The sequence below is a fragment of the Montipora foliosa genome, chromosome 11 (assembly GCF_036669935.1).
Source record: "Montipora foliosa isolate CH-2021 chromosome 11, ASM3666993v2, whole genome shotgun sequence".
Taxonomy (NCBI): Eukaryota; Metazoa; Cnidaria; class Anthozoa; order Scleractinia; family Acroporidae; genus Montipora; species Montipora foliosa.
Window position 1 is genome coordinate 45,624,947 of NC_090879.1, and position 27,361 is coordinate 45,652,307.

At 39.9% G+C, this 27,361-nt stretch overlaps 2 protein-coding genes across 4 annotated transcripts in view; both read left to right on the top strand.

Moving 5' to 3' along the window:
* LOC137975680 (minor histocompatibility antigen H13-like) overlaps positions 1-379 on the top strand; it is a 20,630-nt gene extending 20,251 nt beyond the window's left edge. For both annotated transcript variants that reach the window (XM_068822833.1, XM_068822834.1), the window contains exon 11: positions 1-379. This exon is cut by the window's left edge and continues 545 nt beyond it. The gene's annotated coding sequence lies outside the window, so the exon portion shown is untranslated.
* A 7,754-nt stretch (positions 380-8,133) lies between these two features.
* Positions 8,134-26,836, top strand: LOC137975983 (lysosomal acid lipase/cholesteryl ester hydrolase-like). Of its 2 annotated transcripts, XM_068823219.1 has the most exons (7): positions 8,134-8,272; positions 12,030-12,352; positions 17,219-17,462; positions 18,282-18,443; positions 19,189-19,260; positions 19,622-19,690; positions 26,186-26,836. In XM_068823219.1, the coding sequence occupies exons 1-7, from the start codon at positions 8,174-8,176 to the stop codon at positions 26,417-26,419; spliced, it is 1,203 nt and encodes a 400-aa protein (XP_068679320.1). In that variant the 5' UTR covers positions 8,134-8,173; the 3' UTR covers positions 26,420-26,836. The 2 variants fall into 2 exon arrangements, with proteins under 2 accessions (XP_068679320.1, XP_068679321.1); XM_068823220.1 differs by lacking the exon at positions 19,622-19,690.
* Positions 26,837-27,361: the final 525 nt, after the last annotated feature.

Consider the following 27,361-nt stretch of genomic DNA (forward strand, 5'->3'; position numbering starts at 1 on the left):
GGGCAACGGCAACACGTCACAGTTATTCATGATGGCGGCGCCCTGGTAATTTAAAAACAGCATTAACTGATTCTGAAACCTATTTATTTCGGTTACAATCGGTATCTTTGAAAAAATTCAAACAGATATGTCTGTAGAGGTATATTTTCAGTGAGTTAAAGTTATAGTTTTGTTGGAGTGGACATTCACTTGAAGGGCTGTGTCTTTATTTGAAGAAGTCCGTTGAGACTCGTCTTCTGCTCTGGACCATTTCAAGTCATGGGCTCTTGTTTTTAGCTTGTGTTTGAGATGGGCATATTTAAATTCAATTCTTAACGAAGATATTTGAGTTTGCATACTGCAAACGAAACTAAAAGGAAATAAAATGGAAAGTAAGGTAGCATTGTTTCGGACTCTTGGCTTTCTGACGCTTTCGTCTCAGTGGACGGCTCCGCGAATTCTTCGCCAATGTCGTTTGCCTGGTAGAGGACAGCAGCTCTATTATTCTCACTTTTAAATACAAAGACCTTGGTAGCCCTCAGTTAGCTTAGCTACCCCAGGCAGGCTACTTTATCTGATGATATACCAAGACAACGTGGGAGAGGGCAAATCAATTACATTCGAAGTGAATGTGATCAGAGAAGTTAATGAAACAACTTGAGCAGTTGCAAGAAGCCTGAAAAATCCAGCCGTGAACGAGACTCAGCTCGTACGATTGCGCCACACTTGCTCTCCCTTGTGAGCTATCAAGATGTGTGGGATCTGAATTTGTTTTTGAAAGAGACTGTAATCAAAATCCCACAGTTACATGTGCTTAAAACAATTATTAAGCAAAACGATTGCTTAAGTGATCGCAAAATGATTGAGTGGGGTGCAGGGATGGCGCAGTGGTGAGAGCTCTACTCTGCACCGAGAGGTTTTCTCCGGCTACTCCGGTTTCCCTTCTCCTCAAAAAACCAACATTTGACTTGATTTGCTTTAATTGTTAATATCAGTTCACAGTGTCCACTCCAGCGCTAAAACGACTAGACACTTATGTTAAAGTTCTTTTCCTTTATCAAAATTGTCGATCCCGTTTTACATTTTTGAAAACTAAAAAGTTCTTTCCTGGTTCCAAAAAGTTCCGTCCATTGACAATTATTCCAAAAGTCCAGTCGTGTTTCCAAAAGTTGCTCCTTTTTTGTGTGTCTGCAGGCTATAGGGAAAACGATCAACTCATGTTTTAGAGGCAGCTGGCTTAAGGCCCATTTAAAGGGTTTCAACATTTGCGTCAACATGTATTCAACACTTTGCTGAACTGAACCAAATGTTCGGTGCGTTTGAACAGGTCGTCCAACATTGTTGAAAGAGTAAAAAATGTTGAAAGCGTGTTGAATCAAGTTTAAACCGGTTTAAACTTGGATTTAAAATCGAGACGGGTTTCTAGTTCCTCGCAATCAAATTTCGCGAAAGTGTTAGTTCTCTTGTTGGCGCAATGTTGGAACCGTTTGAACGGCCTCCGCACAACTTTGTTTTGCGTCCAACATTTGTCCAACATCCGTTCAACTTTTGTTGAACGACTGTTTGTCAAATGTCGAAACCCTTTAAACGGGTCTTTAACCCCTGGGCCAAGGATTGCAGATCTCAGGCTGTCCCAGAAAACGATGTTATCGCTAATGATGTTAGCTTTATGAGTTTAAACAGGTATTGTGTTTTGATGATTTTTCTGAAGTCTTCGCAAGTTTCAGCAAGTCACGTGAAAGGAGGTTTGAGTAGGAATTCCAAATTTTGGTTATCAATCGGTGCGTCGGAGTTTATTGTGAATGTTACAAAGCAGGGCTATAGATTGCCCTTTGTTGCTCTGCTCAGACCAGCTTTCTTCCATAACAACCAGTCCGCCACCAAACACGCTAATTTTGTGGTCGAATCTATTCAAGGATTATTGTCTAGCGAGAGAATTTTCTAATATCCTTATCGTTCTACAGTTGTCAATCTTTCATGTGTCTGCTAATGAGAAGAAGAGGCTTATAGAGGTTTTGCATGGCAGGAGCAATAGATTATTTTTCCTATGGGAACGAATGTTCTTTCTAATGCAAAACATTTTCATTGTTCCTGCCATGCAACATGGCTGCTGTGCAAAACCTTTATCTTGATTTACGTTATGTGAATAAACATTTGGGAAAGAAGCGTGTTAAACATGAAGATTGGAGGACTGCCATCAATTAATATTTCAAAGGCGCATTTATGTTTCCTTTGACTTAAAAGAGTGGCTACCATCACATTGACATTTATCGAGAAAACCAGCAAGTTCTAGGTTTTTCCTGGACTTGCTTCCAAGGAAGTGCCGTTAAATATTATGGTTTTTTTTTGTGCTGCCCTTTGGCCTCTCCTCAGCGCCATTTATTTTCACTAAAAGATTAGGCCCTTGCAGTAGGACTAGAGGCACTTAGGTATTTAATTATTGTGCCTGGATGATGGTTGGGGAATCGCAGACAGTAAATACACAAAATGTGCTGAGGTAGGGTCTGTTGTGCGGCATTACCTTGAACAAGCAGGATTCATAGTTAATTATGCTAAATCTGTTTGGTCTCCTACCCAGAGTGTTGTTTGGCTGGGGTTGACTTGGGATAGCATTTGCGGCACTATTGGTGTCGCTGACACTCGTTTATCTAAGACGCTCGCCACTCTGGAGAACATCATTGAATCAATTCATAGTATCACCGCTCGACAATTGGCGTCATTTACCGGTCAAATCATAGTAACCTCTATGATCCCTAAAGTTGGTGATTTGTGTTGATTATTACAAGGCACTGCGTTATGAGCACTCTTTGTGCGCAGTATTGGGGCGCAATTGTTGAACTTGACCAATACTGTTTAGATGAGCTGTTACAGTATTAGCAGCAAGCTAAGAACACAAGAAACCTAGTAAACTTGTTTACTCCGATGCTAAAGGATGTGGCCCAATTATTTCCCTCAATGAAAAGGTTGTTTGCCTCAAGATGTGGAATACGGAAGAGGCAAGTAGGAGTTCTACTTGGAGAGAACTCGAGGCCATCAGGTTTTCTATTCGATCTTTTCCTGTGCTGCTTAGCCATACTGCGGTGGTTTGGTATACCGACAACCAAGCAGCGGCTCGTATCATGCAAGTTGGCAGCTTTAAGTTAGATCTACATAGGATCGCAATCGACATAGTTTTGTTTTGTTTCGAGAATTCTATAGAATTGGATGTACAGTGGATTCCTTGTACGCTCAGCCGGAAAGCTGATGCAATAATCCGGTTTATTGACTGTGATGATTAGCAGATATCTCATTCATTTTTCGACGAGATCGAGAATTTTTGGGGACCGTGCACAGTTTGCTGCTTTGCGAATTTTTTACAATACAAAGATGCCCAAATTCTACTCGAGGTTGTTCAGGCGTGGACTCCTTTGCGCGAGACATTGAAGTTAGTACCTACTGGCGCCATCGTTTGCAGGTTTCTGAGATTTATGTACATTCAAAAGTGCACTGTAACCCCGGTCACTTCCCCATGACTCTCCTTCCCGTTTTGGCCATTATTTGCTTGTAGTTTTGGCGAATTCGTGCTGGGCCACGTTATTCGGTTTGCTTAAGAAGCTTTTAAAGGACCCCCTTAAGACCTGGCCGTAATGCCAAAAGTCCTCTCGGCTCTAGCGATTTTCTTGGTTACGTGCTGGCTGTAGGCCTTTATAGATTATGTTAGTAAAAGTAGCATTGCTCTTTTTTTGGGCGAAATTATGCTAAAATTATGCTCTTTTTTCCAAATTATGCCCCCTTTTTTTAAAATTATGCTCTTTGAAAAAATTGCAACTGAGTCCAAAAAATTACATTATTTAATTAGAAGTCGTTGGTCTACAAAAATCCACAGTGAAATTAAAATAAACATGTGGTTCATGTTAACACGTACACTAGTACTAGACTATACTCTCATGTACAAGTACAAGGAAAGGTTACGTTTATGCAAACGTTGGCCGTGTAGCACTTATATTTTAAACAGAGTTAACTGAATAGAGTGTAATGTGAAGTGCTGATTCACAGTGAACTACAAATGCTACTACTTGAACTAAAACTTAAAACATCGAATAATGTCACCAAGTGCTTAAGCTTGGGACTTGGGAGTAGAGATGAACAATGATCAAATTGTAGCATCAAAATGATCCGATAATTATCAAAATATGCGAATTATGCTAGCATTGTTACTTGGCAAAAATTACGCCAGTTTTCTCAAATTATGCCAAAAATTATGCTAGCATAATCTATAAAGGCCTAGCTGGCTGTCAGGCTCCATTTCAGTTAGTCATTTGCCATGTTTGGGTTAGGCGCCGCTGGCTCTGGTATACCCGGCTCTTTTACCATTGGGCCCCTTTTTTTTGCTTATTAGGCCTTAGAATATTTATACCGGATTTCGGTAGACGTTTAATTCTGTTCCGGGCTATTTAGGCGCGGCACTTGTGGCCACGGGGCCTGCATATAAGCAATTCTGACCACTCACTTCGAGTGAAAGTTTATTAAGGATGTGTCAGTCAGCAGTACAAATGCAAGACAAGCCTACTATAATATCTTAAGTTAAATATAATCTCTTAGAAGTTGTACTACGTCAGATACGAAGCAGAACAAAACCCCGAGGTAAGTAGGGAGACTGACTGACCTAGAATGACTTACGTCTTCCGCTGAAACTGTTAAATACCCTAAACTAGTCCCGTGACACCCCGCAAGCCTCTCCATCGTGCAGTCAGAATATCAATTTCTGACTAATTCATTCAGTCATTCAATCGTCAGAAATTACATTTTATAGACCTGAATTCGAGTTCTTTTTCGTTTACCCATGGTCACTGGAAACCACGAGGCCACCGGACCACGGAATTTGCGGGGCCACTGGGCCGCGGAATTTATGAGGCCACAGGGCCGCAGGGTCTTGCGAGGTCACTGGACCGCGTTACTTACGATGCCACTGGGCCGTGGAGCTCACCAAGCCACGGGGCTGTATTATACTTTGGCGGTCACTGGGATTCTTCAGCTCCAGCGACCTTGGGTCGCTGTCGCATAGAGACTTTTCTATCGATCCTGCAATGTATTGAATCTTTCTCCCCACGTACCTCTTGATTTTGTTATATTTTGTATTCCATATGGTTATCGGGTAAAGCGGAATGTTGAGTGTACCAGATTTGCTAATAAGGTCTAAGCTTGATGGTTTGTTTGACTCCTTAATACAGCCCCGTGCGCCTAATACTAATAGAGAGCTTACGCAACAGGACGGCTGGAAGACTCAGGACGGCAGAGTGACGAAAAAATGTTGCGCGAGACTGTGCATTCCCAATCTTACGTGACATTTTTTCGTCATTTTGCCGTCCTGAGTCTTCCAGCCGTCCTCTTGCGTAAGCTCCCTAATATCAGATCCTACGTCGGGCAGGTCAAGAGATTCTTTGCATGGTGTAGACGTCATTTTTCAGACACTATAAGCTCCCTATCCCAGTCCAGTTGTAACTGTTTATCTCTAGGATACCTCCAAAAGTGCCAAGTCACCTTCAACTTCCGTTTCGGCCCACGGGTGTTTAAAGGGGCTCCATACTTAATAACTGGATTTTTGGGTTTGCAGAAACATTGTTGAAGTAGCAAAGAGAAACCGTTCGCAAACTCCGATGAAGAAGAAGCCGGCGTCAGCAGAATTAATTAAGGGCATTTTAGATAAATCTTCTTGTCATTCTGCGAGTCTTTTAAGGTCCTTTAGAATGGCACCTGTTGGTGCTTTAGGATTTTCTGTTTTTTTTTTTCTGTTTCGACCGAATAGGCAGCATGTGCTTAATAGGATGGCATAAGCCGGAAACGGAAGTTCGCGCGAGTGACGTGTTCATCCTGGATATATATGTACGCGCAATGCGGAGAGAGAGTGATGCTTACAAAAAATCTTGAGTTTTGTAATGTCCACGATAAGATTTTTGTTCCCAAAAGTAAGGGTTACAAATACCAACAAGGTTGTTATGCCAACATTGACGGGGCAGAAACTACAATAGGCTGATTTAGCAACAGAACGGGAACGTCAGTGGCGACGGCGCGCGCAGAAAAAACACCAATGAGAATTCAGAATAGAATAGACTCCACTCTTTTCTTCTCTATTATAAATTCTCATTGGTAGTTTTGCTGCGCGCGACGTCGCCACTGACGTTCCCGTTCTGTTGCTAAATCAGCCTAATAGTTATTGCCCAGTTGGTTCTCGAGCGATACTGTGTAACATTTCTGGTTGCCAGGCCAACATTTATCTTCCACTGTTTAGATAACTCTCGTCTACTAGTAAAGGGCATAGCTCAAGGAGTGGCCCGTTATCTTACACCAGATGCCGAGAAATTTTCAGGGAAGTAGTTTCTTTAAATTGCGATCTAGATCTTTACGGCCTCCACAGCCTTCGCTCTGGTGGTATATCGACTGTTGTAAAAAAAACGAAACCACTCATTCTATTTCTCATGAAAAAGACTACTTAAGCTCCATGGCAGATGGAAATTGGATGCTGCTAATTAATAAGGATATGTACGTTTTAGAATCCCTCCAACAAATTAGCCAGAAGTCTCGAGAAAGCTAGTTTTATGACGTTTTCCGTCGTTACACACCTAATACGATCCATTTTCTATCATTAACAAGGTATTAGGTATGGGTGAGTTTTGAATGGCCAAATAAAATGAGTTTGTTGGTTCTGAGTGTTTAACCAACCAATAATCATGTTGTTTGTAGCTGTATTCAAGGGGTAAATAATTGATATTAGTTTGAACGAATTAGAATATAAAGTGATTCGTTCTCTCCCCGCTTCAACATCATTGCTCCATTTGTAAGCGGCCAGTCCCTGGGTCCTGGACACATTGAATTCTGCGTATAACTATACTTAGCGGGGGCAGCTGTAATGAACAACTATTACTAGCAGTGGTAAGCTCTTTTTGGTCCCGAAAACTACCCCTTAATTGTCTCGAAGTGTAGAAAGAAACCTGACGTTGCCATCCCTCAATACAAGTGAAGCAATTATCAACTTGCATTGAGTATTTTAGTGTCACAGATGTGTAATTGCAATTAATCTTACAAGGACAAAAAATAGAAAGAAAAAGTTTGTGTTAAAATTAAGTAACCATGAAAGTTCATTTCCTCGGAGTCGTTAGTAGTCAAGGAATAATGGAAAAGAGCATTTTGTTTTTGCACTCCATCAACAGTGCATACGGTAGTCTCTTGTCAGAGTGCGGCATATTGTCAACAATAGAAAATGTCAACTGTTAAAATGCGCTCTCATGATAAACCTTTCACTTATCGAACCATAGTAAATCGAACCAGCACTGGTACCGCTGAGGTCAGGACACATTGAATTCTGCGTAGAACTATACTTAGCAGGGGCAGCTGTAGTGACCAACTATTACTAGTTCGTGTTAAAATCATGTAACCATAAAAGTTTATTTCCTCGGAGTCGTCAGTAGTCAAGGAATAGTGAAAAAGAGCATTTTGTTTTGCACGCCATCAACTTTTAATAATAATAATAATAATAATAATAATAATAATAATAGTAATAATAATAATAATAATAACAATAATAATCACTATTATCATCATTATCATTATCATCATCATTGATATTATTTAATTAGTATTTTTATCACGTTTTTGTCTCTTTAAAAACCAATTTTAACAAAATTTCAGGGTACAATTATACTTAAAATGTAACCAAATTTGCAAGCTTTTGTATAGAATATATTTTCAATAAAGAGTTATTTCTTAATATTGTTGTTATTATCATTACTATTATTCCATTAACTGAGAGCAGAATTTCCTCTTTGCATGACGGCATCGCAACCATCAGTGACCATTGGCGTTTTTTACTTCTCTTCTTTTTCTAACTTGTAGTCTATTTCAGTTATTCAACGAAATAAAATAAATTAGCGACAAAAGGCAAGGTTTCGAAGTAATCGTGACTCACGCCTTTATTTTCAAGTGATTTTCAACCTGTCGCTGGTGATAAGTAGAAAATTAATCAAATAATCAATTAACAACAGTATAGTACATTTGATTGATGTGTATTTCAGAACTGATTTGTAATTGGCTGAGACAATTGATGGGTGGAGCCGTGACGTAATGAATCAGGCCTACTTAATCGGGTATAATATGGTTTCCCTTCAGTTCAGTGAGTTCCAAAGTTTCTACTGCCTTCCTTCCAAGGATTCATTGAAATATGCATTTGGCTTCGGTTGCTGTAATATGCTCTGTCCTTTTGGTATCTGATGCCTTTTTCTTTCCTCCTAACCGTTATCCAGAAATGGACATGGATGTGGTGAGTTTGGAGTTTTAGCAGCTTTTTAAATACGTAGAACATCACTGTCATAAAGAAAACCTCTTCTTTTTATAGCCGGATGCTCTGTGATCCAGTGGGTTACCAAAAATTGTAGATACTCTTACAGGCAGTCGAATACATCACCTGCAAGAGAGCGTTGGTGATAAAACAAGTGATTGAAATATGTGAGATTAAGAACAGGGAGATTAAAAGACCTTTTTTATAAACTCAGCTTAATCCTAATCTAGAGACTTAAATTTTCCAATGCAGAGTTAGGCGTGCTAATTGTGAGAGCTTGTTTAATACGATAAATTTAAACGTATGGGCAAAATTTATAGAACAATCCCTCCTTGTTAACGTAAAAGTGTCTTAGAACAGCAGCCAAAAAAAAAAAGCAACTAGAGGGCTGCCTCTATTCCAGATATTTCAGAGTTTACCTTCTGAAAGATAATATGGCAAGTTGAGGTCTTTGGTTTCGCTCACAAAAACGTTGTTTAACAAAATGTAAATGCTTTGTTTATAGTGGAAGTGCACTGAAATATAAAGCTATTGTAGTTCACAGGCATCCTACGTTTTAATAATCTGAATGAAGCTTAAGAGAAACATGATTAAGAACCCCAACTGGTAGGAGGTAACCAGTCAGCTATTTACAACGCGTGGTAGAGTTGAATCTGCATGCAAACCCAACGCCCTAACCACTGAACCCTGCACGCCGTGTCCCTTATAAGTATGAACGATGATTCGTTCGATCGATACACGATCATTTCCACTTTTTGCCGAAAAGTATTATAAGTATAAGATAAGTATGTACAGTAAAACCCCGCGAGTAAGAACCTATTTTTTAAGAATCTATTAGTCCAAAATATGTCAGTTAGACCCCCTCTAAACAAGTTAACTTGTTGACCCTAAAATTTGAAACAGGTTCTTATTTTCTAAAATGAAAAAGGGAGTGTGCACTTTGGGAAATAAGATCAGTTGGTATTTAGAGTTCTCTTTGAGGACAAAGGTCATTCACCACTCCACCTACCAATGTTGGAAATCAACTAAAATAGGGAACGAAGGCCGAATACCACTAAATTCTGCTATCTATAGGGTAACTTTTTCTTCTGAAACTAAGGACCTACTTAAGAACCTAGATAGTGTAAATTTCTGTTAATAACCATTTATGTCAGAAACTGCTTAGGTTAAATTTTAAAACGGAAGGTTCTTACCCTAGGGGTTTGTTTTGGAACAATGTCGTCAATAAAGATGAACTAGTACAATAAATTCAATTTGTAGACCGCCAAATGCTTATTTATGTAACCGTGAAAGTTCATCTCCCCTGGAGTCGTTAGTAGGCAAGGAATCACGGAAAGGAGCGTTTTGTTTCGCATCTCATCAACTGTACTTCTCTTGTCAGAGTCAACAATATGAAATGTCAAATGTTAAAATGCCCTCAATAAACTTTTCAACTATCGGCAGGAGAAGAAATGAATGAAGACTCCACTTCGTAGATACATGATCTTGTCTTCATTTCTTTTACTTTTTTGTCACTTTATTTTTTTGTTTGTTTTTGTGGTATTGCACCACACGGTAGAATGATCCGTACAAGTTTGTTACCGTGAGCACGGAAACAGCGGAAAATATAGAACGTCAATTATTAAACTGCCCTCAGTTATGGAAAGCTTCAATTCGTAGAAACATGAAAGGAACATGCACATGAGCTTATTCGTATTTCTTTATAACAAACTGGTCCCAGACGAAAAGGAGAATTCTGATTTGTTCTCTGAACTGTCCGAATTTTGCAAACACAAACCTAACATATCTATGATATGATACCTGACTAGGATACTGAATCCTCCGACTGACACAAAGTACATTCCACTGAAAACTTCATTGACGCCATCATGTCAGTACAATATACACTTAATGTATGGACCCGAGGGAAAAAGTTGGCTTTGATTTCCCGAGAGTCCTAATGTTTCGTGAAACGAAGGGGAACATCAGGACTCGAGGGAAAATAAAACTATCTAGTTGCCAGAGGGACAAAACATTATGTTCTTTGTAATAGAGCGAGTTTCAATTGAGTATCGTAAAACCAAATCCACAGTAATTACATTGGCCAATCAAAAAGGACGGAAACAATTCAGTAAACCAATCAAAACTCGAAGTAATTACACGTAGCCGACACAAAGCGCGGGAAAATGTGCACGCGCGAGCCACGATTGGTTTAAGCTTCTGGTTGGTTGAAAAAGTGGCATTAGCACTTTGAACCAATGACTGAGTGAAGTAATACAATACCAAAGCAATTCGCTAATTACTTTCGACACTCAATTAAAAACCGCTCTAACAATAATAATGATAATAATAATAATAATAATAATAATAATAATAATTATTATTATTATTATTATTATTATTATAATGGTCTTATTAAAAGATTTAAACAAACGTGAAATTTTACAAATGCAAAAAAAAAAAAGAGATAAAAGTCCAATAATTAATAACATTCTTTCAGCAACAACAATATATTAATGTGATGCATGGAATAAACAACGATTTACAAAAGCATGTTTGTAGCGCTCTGTATGGACTCTTGGTAGTAAATAGTTATGTTCTCTTTCACGAGGTAGGCGTGTCCTCTTAGGCGGTAGAAGGTCATGCAAGATGTGTCCATCAACATAAACCTCCTCAAACAGCAATTTGTCTCTCTTTCTAACGATGTCTGATATCGATATTAAATGAGATGTAAAACCAAACTTAATAGGATTTCTTTAAAAAAGTTGTCAATTTGGTCCAAGTGCTTGCTTTGATAGGCCCCTCCCCAAACTTCGTTTCCATAAAGAAATAAATACGTGATAGAGGATTCAAACAGCTTGTTACGGTTGTTCCTTAGAGTATCCATATGCTTTGCACACCCTAAAATACAAAGGCGGCAACTTGCTTTCGTAAGAACTCTGTCTTTCCCTTCAACAATCGCAGCAAAATAAACTAGGACAGCACTATGAAAACATAACTCCTGCTGAATGAGTAATTTACAAATCAGTTTCAAAGTACCTGAAAAGGGTAGAATACGCTTTTATAACCTTAATAACGAATACAAAATCATTTGGAATTGTCAACATTGATTGAAACGTTTGCACCTGAAAATACTCCGGCGTTAAAGTTTACAGATTCCTGGCTATGAGATGCGAAATTCTACATAGTAACAGGGGAGTTGACGTGAGCACCCGTTCAAGGATCATGCCACTTTTTAATCACGCACTGATCACGTGCTGTTGTATCCGACGAAGACAACAACTGCGGAATTGTACCCCGGTCAGGATACATTTGAATTTCACCAGGTGCACGTGACCAAGAATCAGCCAATCACAGTGCCTGTTTTCCATTGTACTACGTGTTATAAACCACAGCGTTTTGCGAGGTAATTGAAAACCGCGGCTACACTTATATTAGGGGATGAGGAAAAACATTATTAAAGTAACCATGAACTCATCATTAGGACGAAACAATCGTTCCTTTTCTCTGTTTTTTCTTCTTTAATGAATGCATAAGTGTCGTAAACTGAGACATTGAGTGTTGATTGGCTCTTAAGCTCTATGCCTCGAGTGAAAGCTGTTTGAGGTAAAAATGGTCTCAGGATAGGATGAATGTACGGAAATGCTCTAGGTAATTCGATCCCTAGTGGCAAAAAACAATTAGGAAAACGAGTTTTGTATTTGGTTATGAAATGGAAGCTTTCTTCATGAAATAAAACGAATCTGTTTCCTCTCTGCAGCCCCAAATGATTCGTTATCAAGGGTACCCGGTGGAGGAGCATACCGTTCAAACGGAAGACGGCTATCGTCTCCAGATTCATAGAATACCAGCAGGAAGAAATGATGATCCCAATTCGTATACCGCTCAGAAATCTGTGATATTCCTACAGCATGGTTTGATGTGTGACTCGTCAAACTGGGTCATAAACATGGCTAATGAAAGCTTTGGCTTCATTCTGGCTGATGCGGGATTTGATGTTTGGATGGGCAATGTGCGAGGAAATTCTTATGGTCTTCAGAATATCTATTACTCAACGGACTCAGATGCCTTTTGGGATTTTAGGTATTTGATATGTTTTTTTTTAGTATTCAGGTCATTATCATCATCACTGCCACTGCCAATGTTACCACTAATCCCATTTACATTGTGACAGTCATTGGCATTGTTCAAGGCTAAAAGGCGTAAGGATATATTTGTCTATTAGACTTATGACAAAACCTTTTATAACTGACACAACAAAAGTAATGCGCGCGCTCTTATTGGTCAATTACCCACTTTCTATTTGCTTTGGGGTACGACAAAAACATTGACGCGTGGGTTTGAGAAGAAATTCCTTTTTCCTCAAACTGCAATAATTACCGGCAAGTGCACCGACTAAAATGCTGCAATTTCTTCGCAGCTTTGTGACAAAGTACTTGGAAATGTCATGTTTTCAGCCGTTAGCCACTTGCAAAGCGATTTTCAAGTCTATATGAAAGCTAACTCGACGAGTCAATTAGCAGGCGTTCAAAGAAGACAAAGGGTGTCTCAAACTGTCACAAGATGTACTATCGAGTTATAGTTGCATTCAGGAGGTTTGCTAAGCACTCAAGAAGCTAGAGTCCACTCAGCTGTCACGTAGTGCGACTCTTGCGCTTCTTTGGTACTTAGCAACCTCCCACGTGCAACTTATTACTCTATAGTACACGATGTCACACGATGACCTGTTTATAATTTTTTTTTAAATTACAGGCTGACAAGCTAAAAAAGCAAAGTTTCAATGAATTCAAGGGCCAGCTGATTAAGTCAACGCTAAAAACAATAATAGATCGTATCATCAAGTTAAGGCAAATGCATGGCCAAGTTTATGTCCTTATCACATACTGGGCAAAATGACGGAGAGCATTTTACCTCATCTGCTTCTTGTCCACATTTGAAATAAATTTAAGCACTATTTCTGTTGACAGCAGCGATTTATTGCCTTGAACGTTAACCGAATGTAAGCGTGTTAAGTGGATTGTCATTTGTCGCGGCGTTGAACGGGATTCCCTATAAATAATTTTGTTATTTATGCAATTAAACCTTAATTGCCCTTGCGCCCATGCCATTACCTATACTAAGGACACATTCGGTTTGGAATATGTGGGATGGGCAATAACCCAGGGACTATTAATGACCGTATGTTGTGAAATCAGAATTGATGAGTTCTGTGATCTAAAGTATTTTTGCTTGTTAATATAGGACTTACTGTTACGAGTTCCAAATCGTGAGCCTTGATGCCTAATGTGGAAGCAATCGTTCTAAATTATTGTTCCAAGTCATTTCAGTTCAGTTCAGTTCAGTTAAGTTTATTTAGCCACGATACATTACGAAGTACAGCATAAAAAGAAATATAAGAAAACAAACAGCGGTTACAAACATTTTCATTTTATACTTGACGTTTCGTATGTTGCAAGTATAAAAGTATAAAATGGAAATGTTTGTAACCGCTGTTTGTTTTCTTTTCCTGTTGAAATTGAAATGGCCAAAGGACAAAAGTATTTAAAAAGAAATATCATTATGGCAAGGGAGCCCAGAAGAAACCATGGGGCTTATAGGACCTAGACCCCTCGTTACAAAAAAGAATACAAAACAGCAGAAAGAGCTTACATGGATTGATGGATTACATAGACTTCTTAATTAAATTACCATTAAACATGATACGATGTTTTCCTTATTTTACTCTAGTAACAAGAACAAGAAGGAGAAGACATGAGAATCAGAGTAATAACATGACAAAAGATAGTTTTTAATCTTAGATTGAAAAGAATGTAATGGAAGAGCATTTCGAATGTCAGAACATATTGAACTTATTGAAGAAGACTGGGCCTCAGTAAATGATGGAAAATTTCCTTATATTAGTACGGCAAAATGGGATATAGAATCCGTTAGAACCACGAGTATTATAACTATGAACCTGATTCGTACGTACAAAAAATTGCTAAAAGAGGGAGGAGGTAACATATTATTGTTATTATAAGAGTACATAATTTTACCTAGGTGCAAAGAATAAATATCTTAAGGAATTTGAAATCTCCAAATAATGGATCACTTTGTGCATCAAAAGGCTTCTCACTAACAATTATAACAATACGCTTTTGTAACAAAATAAGACTATTAAGGTTAGTAGGGTTTGTTGAACCCCAAACTATGATACAATATTGAAAATAAGGGTAAACTAACGAATAACACAAAGTTTTCAAGGCAAGCTTAGTGAGACAAGGATCTGATCTACCAATTATACCAACAGATTTAGAACGTTTGCCAGCAATATGTTAAATATGTGGTTTCCATGAAAGGTTTTCATACAAAATAACACCAAGAAAAGTAACTTCCTTAACGCGGCTCATCTTGTGACCCTTAATTTCAATTCTTCTCTTCTTTGCCTTGGTTTGAAGATTACATAGTTCGATTTCTTAACATTTAGAGATAACTTATTTGCTTTAAACCAGTCAGATAACTCAAGCGTTTCATAATTTATAGTATGTGTTAAAGTCTGGGTTAGGGTTTGCTCGACGCATGTCTTGACCAGCCCGTCTCTTTCATAAGGTCGATGTACTGCTCTGTTTTGTGACAAGGCGCGTTCTTTCGAAAGGTGAGTGGCTGATTTCCCAGCAAGGAATCGGTCGAAAAAGATGTCGACTTCATCGTCTTTATGGATGATTTCCCTTTGTGTTCTTGCTGTGTTGTTCTCGTGAATCGGCGTCTGCGGATTTCAAGGCCTGGTGCTACGAGGGGAAGAAGACATTCCATCGCAGTTTCGTCGTTTCTGAGATAAGGGTTCTTAAGTACTTGTTGTTACGGTTCTTGTGGTTGGTTTTCAACTTATCCTGTAGGAGATCGAGCACGACCTCTATCGGGCTCTAGTGGAGCCATCTACGGTGGATCTTCACATATCTGAGGTCTCCTGCGAATACCTGACGGCATTTATCGCGTAGCCTTTTTCCCTCTGGTTTTCTTTTTTGGCGATGTGTCTGTCCACCTCTGTGAGAATTGGCGTGGGCGTCACTGCGTTATTTCCATCGCAAGCAACTCCGCAATTTGGGTTCTGACTCTACTATGTCTTGGTGACACCGATGTCTCGGTGTCATTCTTGACTGGCACCGTAGTCCCAACAAACTCTTCTTACATAGACTTAACTGATTAGAGTGTAATGTGAAGTGCTAAGTATCTACCCCATATGAACCATGTGAGCGTTAGCCCTGCTGATGGAGATGGGCACACACACGGACAGAGAAAAACTCTGACCAGGTTGGGAATTGAATCCACGACCTTCGGGTTAGATCACCGCTGCTCTACCGACTGAGCTACAACGTCCTTGTCCTTGTACATGTTCATTGCCGTGACTTAAACATCGTCAGTTCCCACGGCCTGCTCCCGTCTGACCTTGTAGCTCAGTCGGTAGAGTAGCGGTGATTTAACCCGAAGGTCGTGGGTTCAATTCCCACCCTGGTCAGAGTTTTTGTCTGTCCTTGTGTGGGCCCATTTCCATCACTTGGGCTAACGCTCACATGGTTCATATGGGGTAGATACTTAGCACTTCTTCACATTACACTCTAATCAGTTAAGTCTGTTCAAATAAAAAGTGCAAAACGTAATCCTTCCTTCTCCTTACATAGCCCTGATTTTATTTTTGTCCCTTGAGCATGTGATGGAGCAGTCTGTTTTGAAGGTTATGGCGACGCAATTTGCCCAAGGGGTCTCCCAAAAGAACAAGAACGATTGAAGATGTCAAATCGGTCCCCTCTTCGACAACCTGTGGCATCTCTTGAAATCGATTCTTTCATGACATCACTTGTATCCAGCTTTTTAGCAGTTGTGATGTCCAACACCATCGATTGCAAAGCCGTCTTTTCCTTTCCTTTCAAGTCTCCTCCTTAGTCTCTGAGATACCACTTCTGCTATCGGAATATTCTCCGTCTTCGCTTTCGGTACTCTCAGCTAGGATCAGCCTTGCTTGTTTAGTAACCCACACAGGGCAGTCCATAAGGTGTCTTTTCAACCATTCTGCCGCTTTCTTCTTCTTCTTTCTTCTTTCTTTCTCCGTTAGATGCGGTGCCACTTATTTATTCGTGACCGGTTTGTTCAAGGTCCAGTTCGTACTAAGCAGTTATCACGCAGCCTGGGATATTTTAAGGAGTGCTTCGGTACGTTTGATATTTTACGTTATGAGCTTTGTACCCTCACTGATTTCTTAAAAGCCTGCCAGTCGGCTATATCTAAGAATTTCTCGTCTGCTTCAGCGATAAATATCACCTGAGTAAAAGGAGTGATGGCACGCTGTTTCCGAAAAAAATCTTGCCACGTAACACAGAACCCTACGACAAAGTCCAGGTGAATCAAAATCTACACTCAAATCGTAAAACATTCCTCATGAACAGAGCTCTTAGAAGATATTTTTTAAAGATCTGACTTCATGCGACACTTGTTTCACATTTCAGTGATGACAGATAAACGACGTCTGGATCTGGGTGTTTTCAAAGCTGACCGATAGGAGATTGCTGAGCAAAGCGAGCAGTTAACAAGCGTCAAGACGATGTGCGCTTGTTTTCGGGGCACAGAACGAAATGCTTCGTTTTTGTCGTAGTTGTCACAATTCTCGTCATTTATAGTCACCCGCCTTGTGAAAAATAATGCTGCATTGTGTATACATACATAAACGAAACACAGGTTTCAAAGACCTTCTAGATGGTCATTTCGGGAAAAACATTGACACAAAGTAACCTGAAATAGCTTCGTCACACAAATCCCCCTGTTTGCAATAGACCTCCAGGATTTTAAGGGGCGTTTTTCTTTGACGTCCCATCCACACTTTAAATATGCATCCGTCAAAGTTCCTGAAAACTATATAAATGAAGTCAAATTTGACACGACTGTTACATGAGGGATGTGAATGCTTTGTTGTTGCAGCTTTGACAAGATGTCCAAATACGACCTTCCTGCCATGTTGAATTTTGTGTTGCAAACGACATCACAAACCTCGTTATACTACGTTGGTCATTCCCAAGGAACTACAATTGGTTTCGCCGAGTTCTCCACGAATAAAGAGTTGGCAGGAAAGGTGAAGAAATTTTTCGCTCTCGCACCAGTGGCCAGAATTGGGCATGTAGAGACTCCGATGAATTTGTTAGGTTTGACTTCAGCATCAATAAAGGTAACAATCCTAAAACGTTTGAAAAATCTTCCACCTTATTAATTTGTGTCCTTACTCAGTTTGCAAATGAAAAGGTCTAAGCCCTGACTCTTCTTTTTCTTTTCTTTTCCTTTCCTTTTTTTTTTTTTTTCGGAAGGAAGGGGGGGGGGGGGGGGGAAGGGAGGTTGCGATGATTATCCTCCCCATGCGTAAGAGGCACTGCGATTGTTTATAGGGGGCAGTGCGGGCCCAGTGGTTAGGGCGCTTGCCTTGAGATCCGGAGTTCCCGGGTTTAAGACCCGTTCTGACCACTCGTTGAATTTGTTCCTGGTAGTCACTGGTTCAACATATCGGCCGCACTTGTAAATAGCCAACTGCTTTGCCTACGGCCAGTTGGGATTCTTAACAGTAGTTGTTGTTCTGTTCTGTCGTTTCCTTGATTATGTTTCATTGGCCTTGATCATGAAAAGCCCTAAAATGGGGAGTGGTCAAATAAGTAAGACTGTATTGTATAAGATTTCTTTGTCTGGTAAAAGGACTTTTCAGAGAAGGTAGCCCAAGAAGGATTCGATGTCAGTATCTCCTCATTCCACGGAAGACCACGTGACAGACTAAGGGGAAAATATTTATAAAGAAATATGTGCGTGATCATTAGGGTAGTGTCACCCGCAAAACTGAAGACAATTTGACAAATCCGTAATATACATAAAGAATAAAAGATGGCACCTTGTGGTACTCGACAAGTTATGCCGAGAAGGTCAGAGGATGATAGATAGCTAGATAGATATAGATGCAATACTTTACACAATGTCTAACCTTTTTTCGTTTAACTTTTCAAAGATTACGCACGATTTCTTAGGTAAACGTGGCGTGCTCCCACGTGGTTACAATGCGATGATGAATGAGTTTGCCCTACACGTATGCACAAATGTAATCGGTGAAGCATTCTGTACTGGCACGATTTTCATGGTGTGTGGTTCTGATATTGATGGTTTAAACACGGTAAGTGAAAAGACTATTTTGCCTCAAGAGGTCTTGTTTTAGGAATATGTAAGTGATCTCGTTGTTGACAGCCGATTTGATAGTCGCAATTTGTGACTATTATGTGATCTCAAGGTAAGAAGAGAAATCGGAGGATACTTTTACGCGGGTCCCGTCCACTGAGATAAACAATCCGCTCAAGGCCATTATACTTTGGTGTTGAGACGTTTTGGAAGTATATATTTTCATTGTCATTACTTTCCTTATTTGGTTTTAGTCTTCATGTTTAAATTCAATTGTACTTTAGGTAACCGTTACTTCTGAAGATGTATGTTGGAGCATACGAAACGTCAAGTTCATAAAAAGTTTTACAACATGCGTTATCTCGTTATGTTTATAACGTTTGTTATTTTTACTCAAGTAAATTAAAAGTAAATTGGACCTGATAAAGTAAGAATTTTCTGGTATTAAAATCAAATATAAACTGCCTTTTTAATTTACGCTACATCTTCAACGGCAGCAGAGAGTTTTTAATTTGTCAGTTGAATTTAGTACATGATGTTGACGACAATGACGATGATGCTGCTGCTGCTGATGATGATGGATGTAGATAATGACTCCTGGCAATCGCTGGCATTGACTTATATTGGTGAAGATTTCGTGCCCGATAACGTTCTGTCAGTCTGGTTAATAATGAGAATGTCAATATGAATATGAACTGTATCCACGTTTTCGACCATTTTCATATCTTTTCTATTCGCAACAGACTCGACTCCCAGTGTATTACGCACATACCCCCTCAGACACATCAGTTAAGGACGTAATCCACTGGCTACAGGTAAATATGTGAAATAAAGTCTGGAGTTATGAAAGCTCTGGCAAATGCTGTTACTCTGATGCGATTCAATGCTGGGGCCAGTTTCTCGAAACTGTCCTGAAACTTTACGGGCCACTTTCGGATGTCACAAATCCCTTTGTATCTCAAGAACGGAGAGGATTTATTAAGTCGTCAAAGTTCACAGTCATTTTTGTTTTTGTTACCTTGAAAACATGATAAAAGATCGGCTTTCCACGACAAGCCGCGGATTGGAAATTTCACAAATGGCTTTTCGGGCCAGAAAAGTTTTCGGGACTTTGGAGAAACGGGCCCTGGTGTGATTTCACTACAAAAATCGACATTCTATTAATCTTTTTAACAGTTGTTCCATTCCAAACAATTCCAAATGTACGATTATGGTGAAGAAGGTAACTTTGAACGCTATGGACAGGTACGATTAACAAATACGAACGGGATGAATAGTAAGGAGAATGGCATCTTGACCCCGCCTTCGCCATGAAAGCTCCGTCAAGGATAACAGTTTTATTAAAACTGCCAAATGAGTAGAGAATACTTCATGGAAAGTGTGTCTCGCGTACGGTAGTCACGCACGAGTTGGTCAAGTTTTGTTTGTACGTTTTAAACCACGTGATTTTACTCTGGAGAAAAGTTTCTTTCAAATGTCTTCTTATGCACGTGCTTATGTGCGAGTAACTTATGAAGAAACCAAATGAGAATTCTCTTGCTTGTGAACATCACGTGGTCTGAAATGGGAAAACAAAAAGGTCAATACCATACAGACACACTTTTCATGGCCTATTACATTAAATACATAGCTTTAGCCAAGCACGTGCCAATACAACAATAAAAATAATAAAACCAGCACGCCTGTGGTATTTCCGATTTGAATAACAGCAAGCGACTCCTCATTGGCAGAAAGTAATTGCCAACTCGCTTAAACTACCTGGTTTGGTGGCTTAAATTTAGTAAGAATTGTATTGAAATTTGCAGAATCACTTAACTTTAAGTGAGTTGAGAAAGAAACTGTGTTCACGGAATTTTCGGTTGTCACTCGCTAAGCGACCTGAAAAACCGCTCGGGAAAACACGGCCTCTCTCTCTTCAGTTTGGAACAACAGCAAAAATCGCTTACTCGACTGCAATTTCAGAGTCAAACAAAGCAGCTAACGACTGAAAATCCATTTCACACAAAAAGCCTATAAATCGAAAGTTATTTAATTTAGTGTGGACAGTCGCCACAGTTCAAAATAAGCAACCATAGCCGGCCACAAAACGGCGTGACAAACAAGATAAACGATTGTTATAACTCAATCGCTCTTGCGGATTTTGCCGAAAATCGCAGGTTACAGCTTATCAAACCGGTTTTCAAATTCTTATCTCGCCTAAAAGGACCAAAACTGTCGTAAACATTGCTTACAAGTGCATCTGTTGCAGACAAACGTACTGCAATCCTATACAAATTTATATGGCGTCGAGAGTTCGGTTATCATCTGTATGACAAAATAGACAGTGATGACAAAAAGGCTCGCCAATGATATCTGCTGTAAGCTTGAATGGCGACGTGATGTGTGCTTGTTGAAATATACCAGAATCTCTGTCAACACGGAATTACAAACTTCTTCAGGCCTCCTTCGTTTTTTTAATCGAGTTTTACAATGATGTGAAGCAGCGAGGCATGCATTTAGGAAAGAAAACACCACCTGAAAACTAACAGTTGTACACTGAGTTGTAAACTGCTTTCACGGTCTCTCAGCTTTTAACGGTGTTCTCCATTAAAATTCTCTCTTCTTCTCCTTCCTCGGCTTCTCTCGAGGCTTTCTTCGCTTAAATTTCTCAAATTAAATTTCTCAAATTTCTCGGATGGAAGGTTTACCAAATTTTCTTAGCTAAGGAGCTCAGCTCGTGTTTAATGAAAATTTGTTATCATACAGATTCAAGTGACAATCTCTTGCACAGAATGTAAATTATTACTTGCAAAGTTTAATCCGAGGCGGAATCGGAATGATTTCCGCACAGGTCCCTACTTCATTATGCATGCAGGACAAATTAATCATGCATTCGCACCATTGTTTTAAAGAACAATACGTGTACCCAAGGGTTTCGAATATATAGATGGCTAATTTGTACTTACGGGATGATTAAAAGTGGATCTCATTCTCTCTCTCTAGCTCCCTCCCTCTCTATTTTTCTCCCTCTCTCTTTTCTTTGCCCTTTTTGCTCACACCGTGTTTGTTTCTTTTCCTCCCTGCTTTCCTCTTTCGATTCCTTTGTCCTGTCTTTCTATTCCAGATCCCGCTCGGCTTTTTCTGTCCTTTTTGTCTCCAGCAGTCTGCCTTCAACTCCGTACCACCAACAAATGCACTGATTTTGCTTATTTTGAAACAACTTCACCCCTTAATAATACTAACCGTAACCCTAATGAGAACTGAAGACACTCTTTAGGCTTTAGGCTTATTTTTTATGCACGAGTTATTGCAGTATAAAATCTTTGAGTCGACGTTAACCCCTCTCTTTGATCAAACTGTGATGATTGTAAAAGTTCCCTTTTTATTAGTAATCCAGAATGGCCGCGGCTCAAGATATGAATTTAAACTTATGGAAACTCTCACGACTTCTAGCCGATCACGAGCGGTGCATAGAGTGGTGCAAAGAGCATAATCTACTCTCGTCGTCAATGAAATGCCCTAAACCTGAGTGCGGAAACGCACTCAAATGGCAAAGACGAACTGCATCGGGAGATGGATTTGTTTGGCGATGCTTTAAAAAAAACTGCAATGGACAAGCTTCAATCCGCCAGAAGTCATGGTTTTTTGGTAGTAAGCTTTCCCTTGAAAAAATATTAGCCCTAACTTACGCTTGGGCGCATAAATTCACCACAACACAAGCAGTGCACGAAACCGCGTTAGATGAAGAAACCACCTCGACAGAAACGGTGATAGATTGGTATAACTATTGCCGGGAGGTTTGTGCAGACAGAATAATGAAACAACATGCGAGGCCAATAGGCGGTCCTGGCACAACTGTTGAGATTGATGAGTCCAAGTTTAGAAAGATGAAGTATCACAAAGGTCGCTACATCGAAGGACAGTGGGTCTTTGGTGGCATTTGCCGCGAAACCAAGGCCTGCTTCCTTGTTCCGGTAGAGCGCAGGGATAAAGAGACACTCTTGCCACTTAATTATCAGCGCTCAAATATTGCCTGGAGCACGCATAATGAGCGACATGTGGAAAGCTTACGATTGCCTACAAGACGAGGGCTATCATCATCTCACAGTTAACCATCGCCTAAACTTCGTCGACCCAGACACGCGTGCCCACACGCAGAGCATTGAAAATACATGGTGGGGAGTAAAACAAAGTATGCCTCGTACAGGAACATCCGTGGATCTGTTTGAAAGCTACCCACAGGAGTGGTTGTGGCGTCAGCAAAACAAAAGTGATCCATTCGGAAACATCATTGAGCATATCGCTGATTTGTACAATGTGCGATAAAGAGCCCTCTCTATGCACCGTTCGTGATTCGGCGGAAAGAGCCGTGCATTATACAGGAAAGAAAACAAACCTTCACTTTGCAGTGCTTTGGTGATTTGACAAAGGACAATTTTAAGAGCAAGAAGAAGGTAGAAATTCAATTTCTGCAGAATCTGAACCGTATTTGTACAAAGATTTCTTAAAACTACACTTCTTTCGCTTATTTTAAAATTGACAAATGGCTAAAATTCCAAGAAAAGGGCAAAAATTAAGTTGAAAAAATTCGATTTTCCGTATTTCAGTCAGAAATTCTACCGATTTTTTGAAGTACATGTAGACTAAGAAAAAAAACCGCTAAGAAGAATAAACAAAGCGCTACAGTCCCAAAGGACGTATATTGTTATCGCTATTGTTTCCTGGAGCAAAGGACCGTATGCATAATGAAGTAGGGACCTGTGCGGAAATCTTGTTGCGGTATCATCACTTCGGATTCTCTTCCGTTTATTGTCGGTGGTTTCAGCTGTTTCAGCGATGGACATCCCCGTTTGAATGGTTGGCGAGGTAGTGAGTGACTTGACAGAGGTCTTAAGTTGGCCTCAACTTGTTACATCTCCCTGGAAAAAAATTCATCGGGGTTTTGCTCGGGCTTGCGACGGCAGTTCCGCTAGTTGAAATACCAGTTGTCATATGGTCGAGACAGCAGAAAGCAAATCGTTATATACCTTTAAGAAAGTTACGACATTTTTAATTTGGAAGACATGTTTCGATGTTACAAACATTATCGTCAGTTACAGAATATTTGAAAAACCGTAGGACTATATAACAACTAGGAGAAACATGCATAATAGGCCTTTTGCACCTAACGATCACATGGTACAAAATCCGCCATGTTGGAGGGCAAGCTCATTTACATTTCTCCCACTGGGACATTAAAACAAAGAGATTTGAACCAGTCAACCTTGACTTGTCTTTGTTTTAATGTCCCAGTGGGGGAATAATAATGAGCTTGCCCTCCAGCATGGCGGATTTTGTACCATGTGATCGTTAGTTGCAAAAGGTCTATTAAATATAATTAAGTGACAAGAAATACATATTAGAGTGAGTTAGCGCCTAAAGCGTAAGTGTCAGGTTGACGTGATGAACTTGTTGGTTTAAATTAGGCTTTTCCCAATTTATATGCATAGCCTCCTTGTATTTAAGTTGAAATTTAGTAGGGGCGGAATCAAGGATTTCGAGACAATCCGCAGAGCAAGATTGACGACAACGTTCTGAGCTTAGTAAATGTTTGAAGATGTGTGAGGGCTCATAATTTGATGTCAAGATCATGACAATAACGATTTACAAGGCGATGTGTTTGAGACGTTCTGTTCAAGATGCCTGACGTATTTCTTTGCCGATTTAGGTTCAAGCCACTGCAGTTTGTTATGCTTTGCACGTTTCAGTGCCCGCATAACTGCATGATATGTGTTGGCGGAATATTGTTACGCTGTATCGTTAAGGTTTTCAATCATATGTTTACGAGCATCACGGCTCGTCAGTCGCTCATTGTTGATGTATGCTTTCAAAACCATCGTTTCCATTGGTGCAGCCTTGCGCCAGTGTTTTTGGGAGCTACCCTGTGTCGTGTAGTTTCAGTCCCAGAGTAAAATGGTGTATCGTCAGTCAACATATTATCCGTTCGTATGTCGCGTTCATTGCTAGCTGAAAACATTTTTGGCGAAACCTTTCGGACGTTGGAGGCGTCAACACCAGACCTCGTTTTTGTTTGTCTTTCAGTGTGCATTAAATATTCGTTACCGTTCTAAGAAAGTTTGACATCATCCCAGTAAAAATCTCCGCATGTGCTCCTGACAAGTTAACAACCACGCATTCCAAAATGAATGTTACCAAGAGTCCATCACCCAAGAGTCAGATTAAAGGCCATATGTTAATTACACGAGGCAATTTTTCTTGCAACTCGCATCGCAACAAACGTTGCGTTGCAAGTTGCGAGAAAAAATTTACGTGTAACACCTCATTTTGCAACTGTAATTGTTGCGTTGCGAGTTGCGAGAAAAGTAGAACGACCCTCTACTTTTCGCAACGTTGCGAGACAAGTTGCTTGCGTGTGACATCCCCTCTGCAACTCGCAACGCAATTTTGTCAGAATGGGCCAATCAGAGCTCATCTTTCGGCGACTTAGCGCGTCCGCCATCTTGTTTGTTATTGCACGCGTTGCAAGTTGCGAAAGAAGTTGCCAACGTGTAACATACCCTCTGCAACTTGATAGGTTTTTTATTCGTCATCGTTGCGATGCGAGGTGCAAGAGAAATTGCCTCGTGTAACATGGCCTTAACTCAAATTGGCCTAGTCCCCACCAACGTCAGAAAAGTGTCTATTTTAAACCAAGTTTTGAGGAAAAAAAAAAGAGCCCATTGGCTAACTCAATGTTGCACCCAATTCAAACCCTTTGGGAATAAAACGTTTTTTTTTCCAGGAATTTCCGTAATTTAACGGTGAATGCTACATTATATTGAAAATATAATATACAAAAAACCTTAACCCCGTGAGATTTGAATTGGGTACAACATTGAGTTAGCTCCTTTGGTCTATTCTTTATTTTTCCGCAAAACTTGGTGTAAAAATAAACACTTTTCGGACGCTGGTGGGGACAATCTTACTCTTTTGTGATGGACTCTTGATGTTATTGTTAAGCCAAACAATACTTAACAATAATTTTGCAGAGGAAACTCCAACCAAATTATTTTCGTATAGTAGGTTGATTTCCTCGTCGGTCAGCGCCACAGAAGCATTATACGTGTTCCACTGCCTGCTTTTTTCTCCTCTTTTTGTTTTTTCTTCAAATGCCTTTTAATGGTGGAGACGAGACATAGTAAACTTGAGGGTTCAAAATCTTCAGAGTGATGAAAATCTTCTCCTTTCTCAAAATTCTTCGAAAAGTTGTACGGCTTGCTTAGTTTTTGCTCCCGTGTTTCTGTTCTCTCCTCTTTCAACATACTCCTCTACTGAAGTTTCATAAGCGACAAATCATTTGTCACTCATCTTTTCAAAGAAATCCGTCTTTGAAAACAGTCCGGGCAGCAAATTTGTGTCATTTTTTCTAACGGTTTGAAAGGTAAAACGCTGCCAGTCATCGCCTTGATACTGCTCTCCGGTGAAAAAACATGATTGCGGTCCCTGATTGGACGTATCGTTTTGTCCACACAGGCGACATTTGATCGGCTTTCAGTTACTTATACCAGTTTGGGAATGAAATACCGGTATCTGTAATCTGAATGTTTTTGCTATTAGTTTAAATATTGCACTTGCAAAATCAGGGCTTTATGATGATCGAAGTATTTAAATTAAATTATATTGCAATTAAATCCTTGGACCCTACAACCTTGTTTAAAGAATACCACGACCTAAAGGCTTTCAATGGCTTATGCCTTTTGTCTTGTTGTCGTTCGCATGTAGCGTGACCCACCCACTTACAATCTGCAAGAAGTGGACCTTCCAGTGGCTCTTTACTCCGGATCGAACGACTGGCTAGCTGACCCCATAGATGTGGCGTATCTGGCCTCTCAACTACCAAACATGTCACACGAGGAAATCCCAGGATGGAACCATGTTGATTTTATCTGGGGAATGCAAGCCCCAACACTTTACCACAAAATCATCAATGATATTAAAAGTGCATCAGCTAAATAGTGGAACAATGCATGCCTGGCACGGTGGTTTAACACTGCCATCTATAACAAGAAAAAAGTCATTGCTTTATAATTTACCAGTTATGTAGTTCTCAAACTAAAGGAGGCTTTTACCAATTATAGTGGTACTTGGCATATAAATTGAAACTTAAACCAGTAGATTATGTTAAAATAAGGGAAATAAAGTGAGGGAAATGAAAACTGGTTCAGATTCAAAGATGCCTCTTTCCGAAAGTGAGTTGACAGAGCCACACTTCATGACAAAAATCTGGTTTTATCAAGCGACTTATTAAAGGCCGGATTGCCAGGTGAAAATGACTAAAATTGTGAGCGTTAGCCCTTCTACAACATAGAACAATGTTTTTCATTAACGTGGCTCTCTCAATCCCCACTGGAATCAATGAGCGCTTTCATCCAATTTTTTCGTGCTTTGTCCTCACCATGTCTGTACCATTGGCAGAGCTCTCCCCCACTTCCTATATAAACCTCAGCCAACCATTTCTCAATTCGCTCTGATGAAGGACCAACGCGTGATAAGTCAGTCATTCTATCGTTTCACGGTGGCAATTCGACCTTTATCGACTAAACCAAATTTTCGTGTTTCTCATCATAGAGACAGTGAGTAAGTAAAGGCAGAAGCACCTGACTTTGAAGTGTGTAACTTGCAGCTCTTTTACTTGGAACAAACCTGGGGATTTTAGGACACCAATTTTATGCCCAAGTGTATTGAAAAAATAAGATCGAAGCTGCTAGCCGGGAAAACGCGCGAGCGACGTTACATCCAAATATGGAAATTTTTAAACGCAAAAAACTTGTGACCCCAGCTCTGAACCAGAGTTAAACGCTTCAAGGTCATGAGCTTCTGGTGAAGGTCATTAGTTTCTCCTCTTTTCCTCCTCTGTCGCTAGATCGCTGATTTCTAACCAGTTTTAAACAGCCTTCC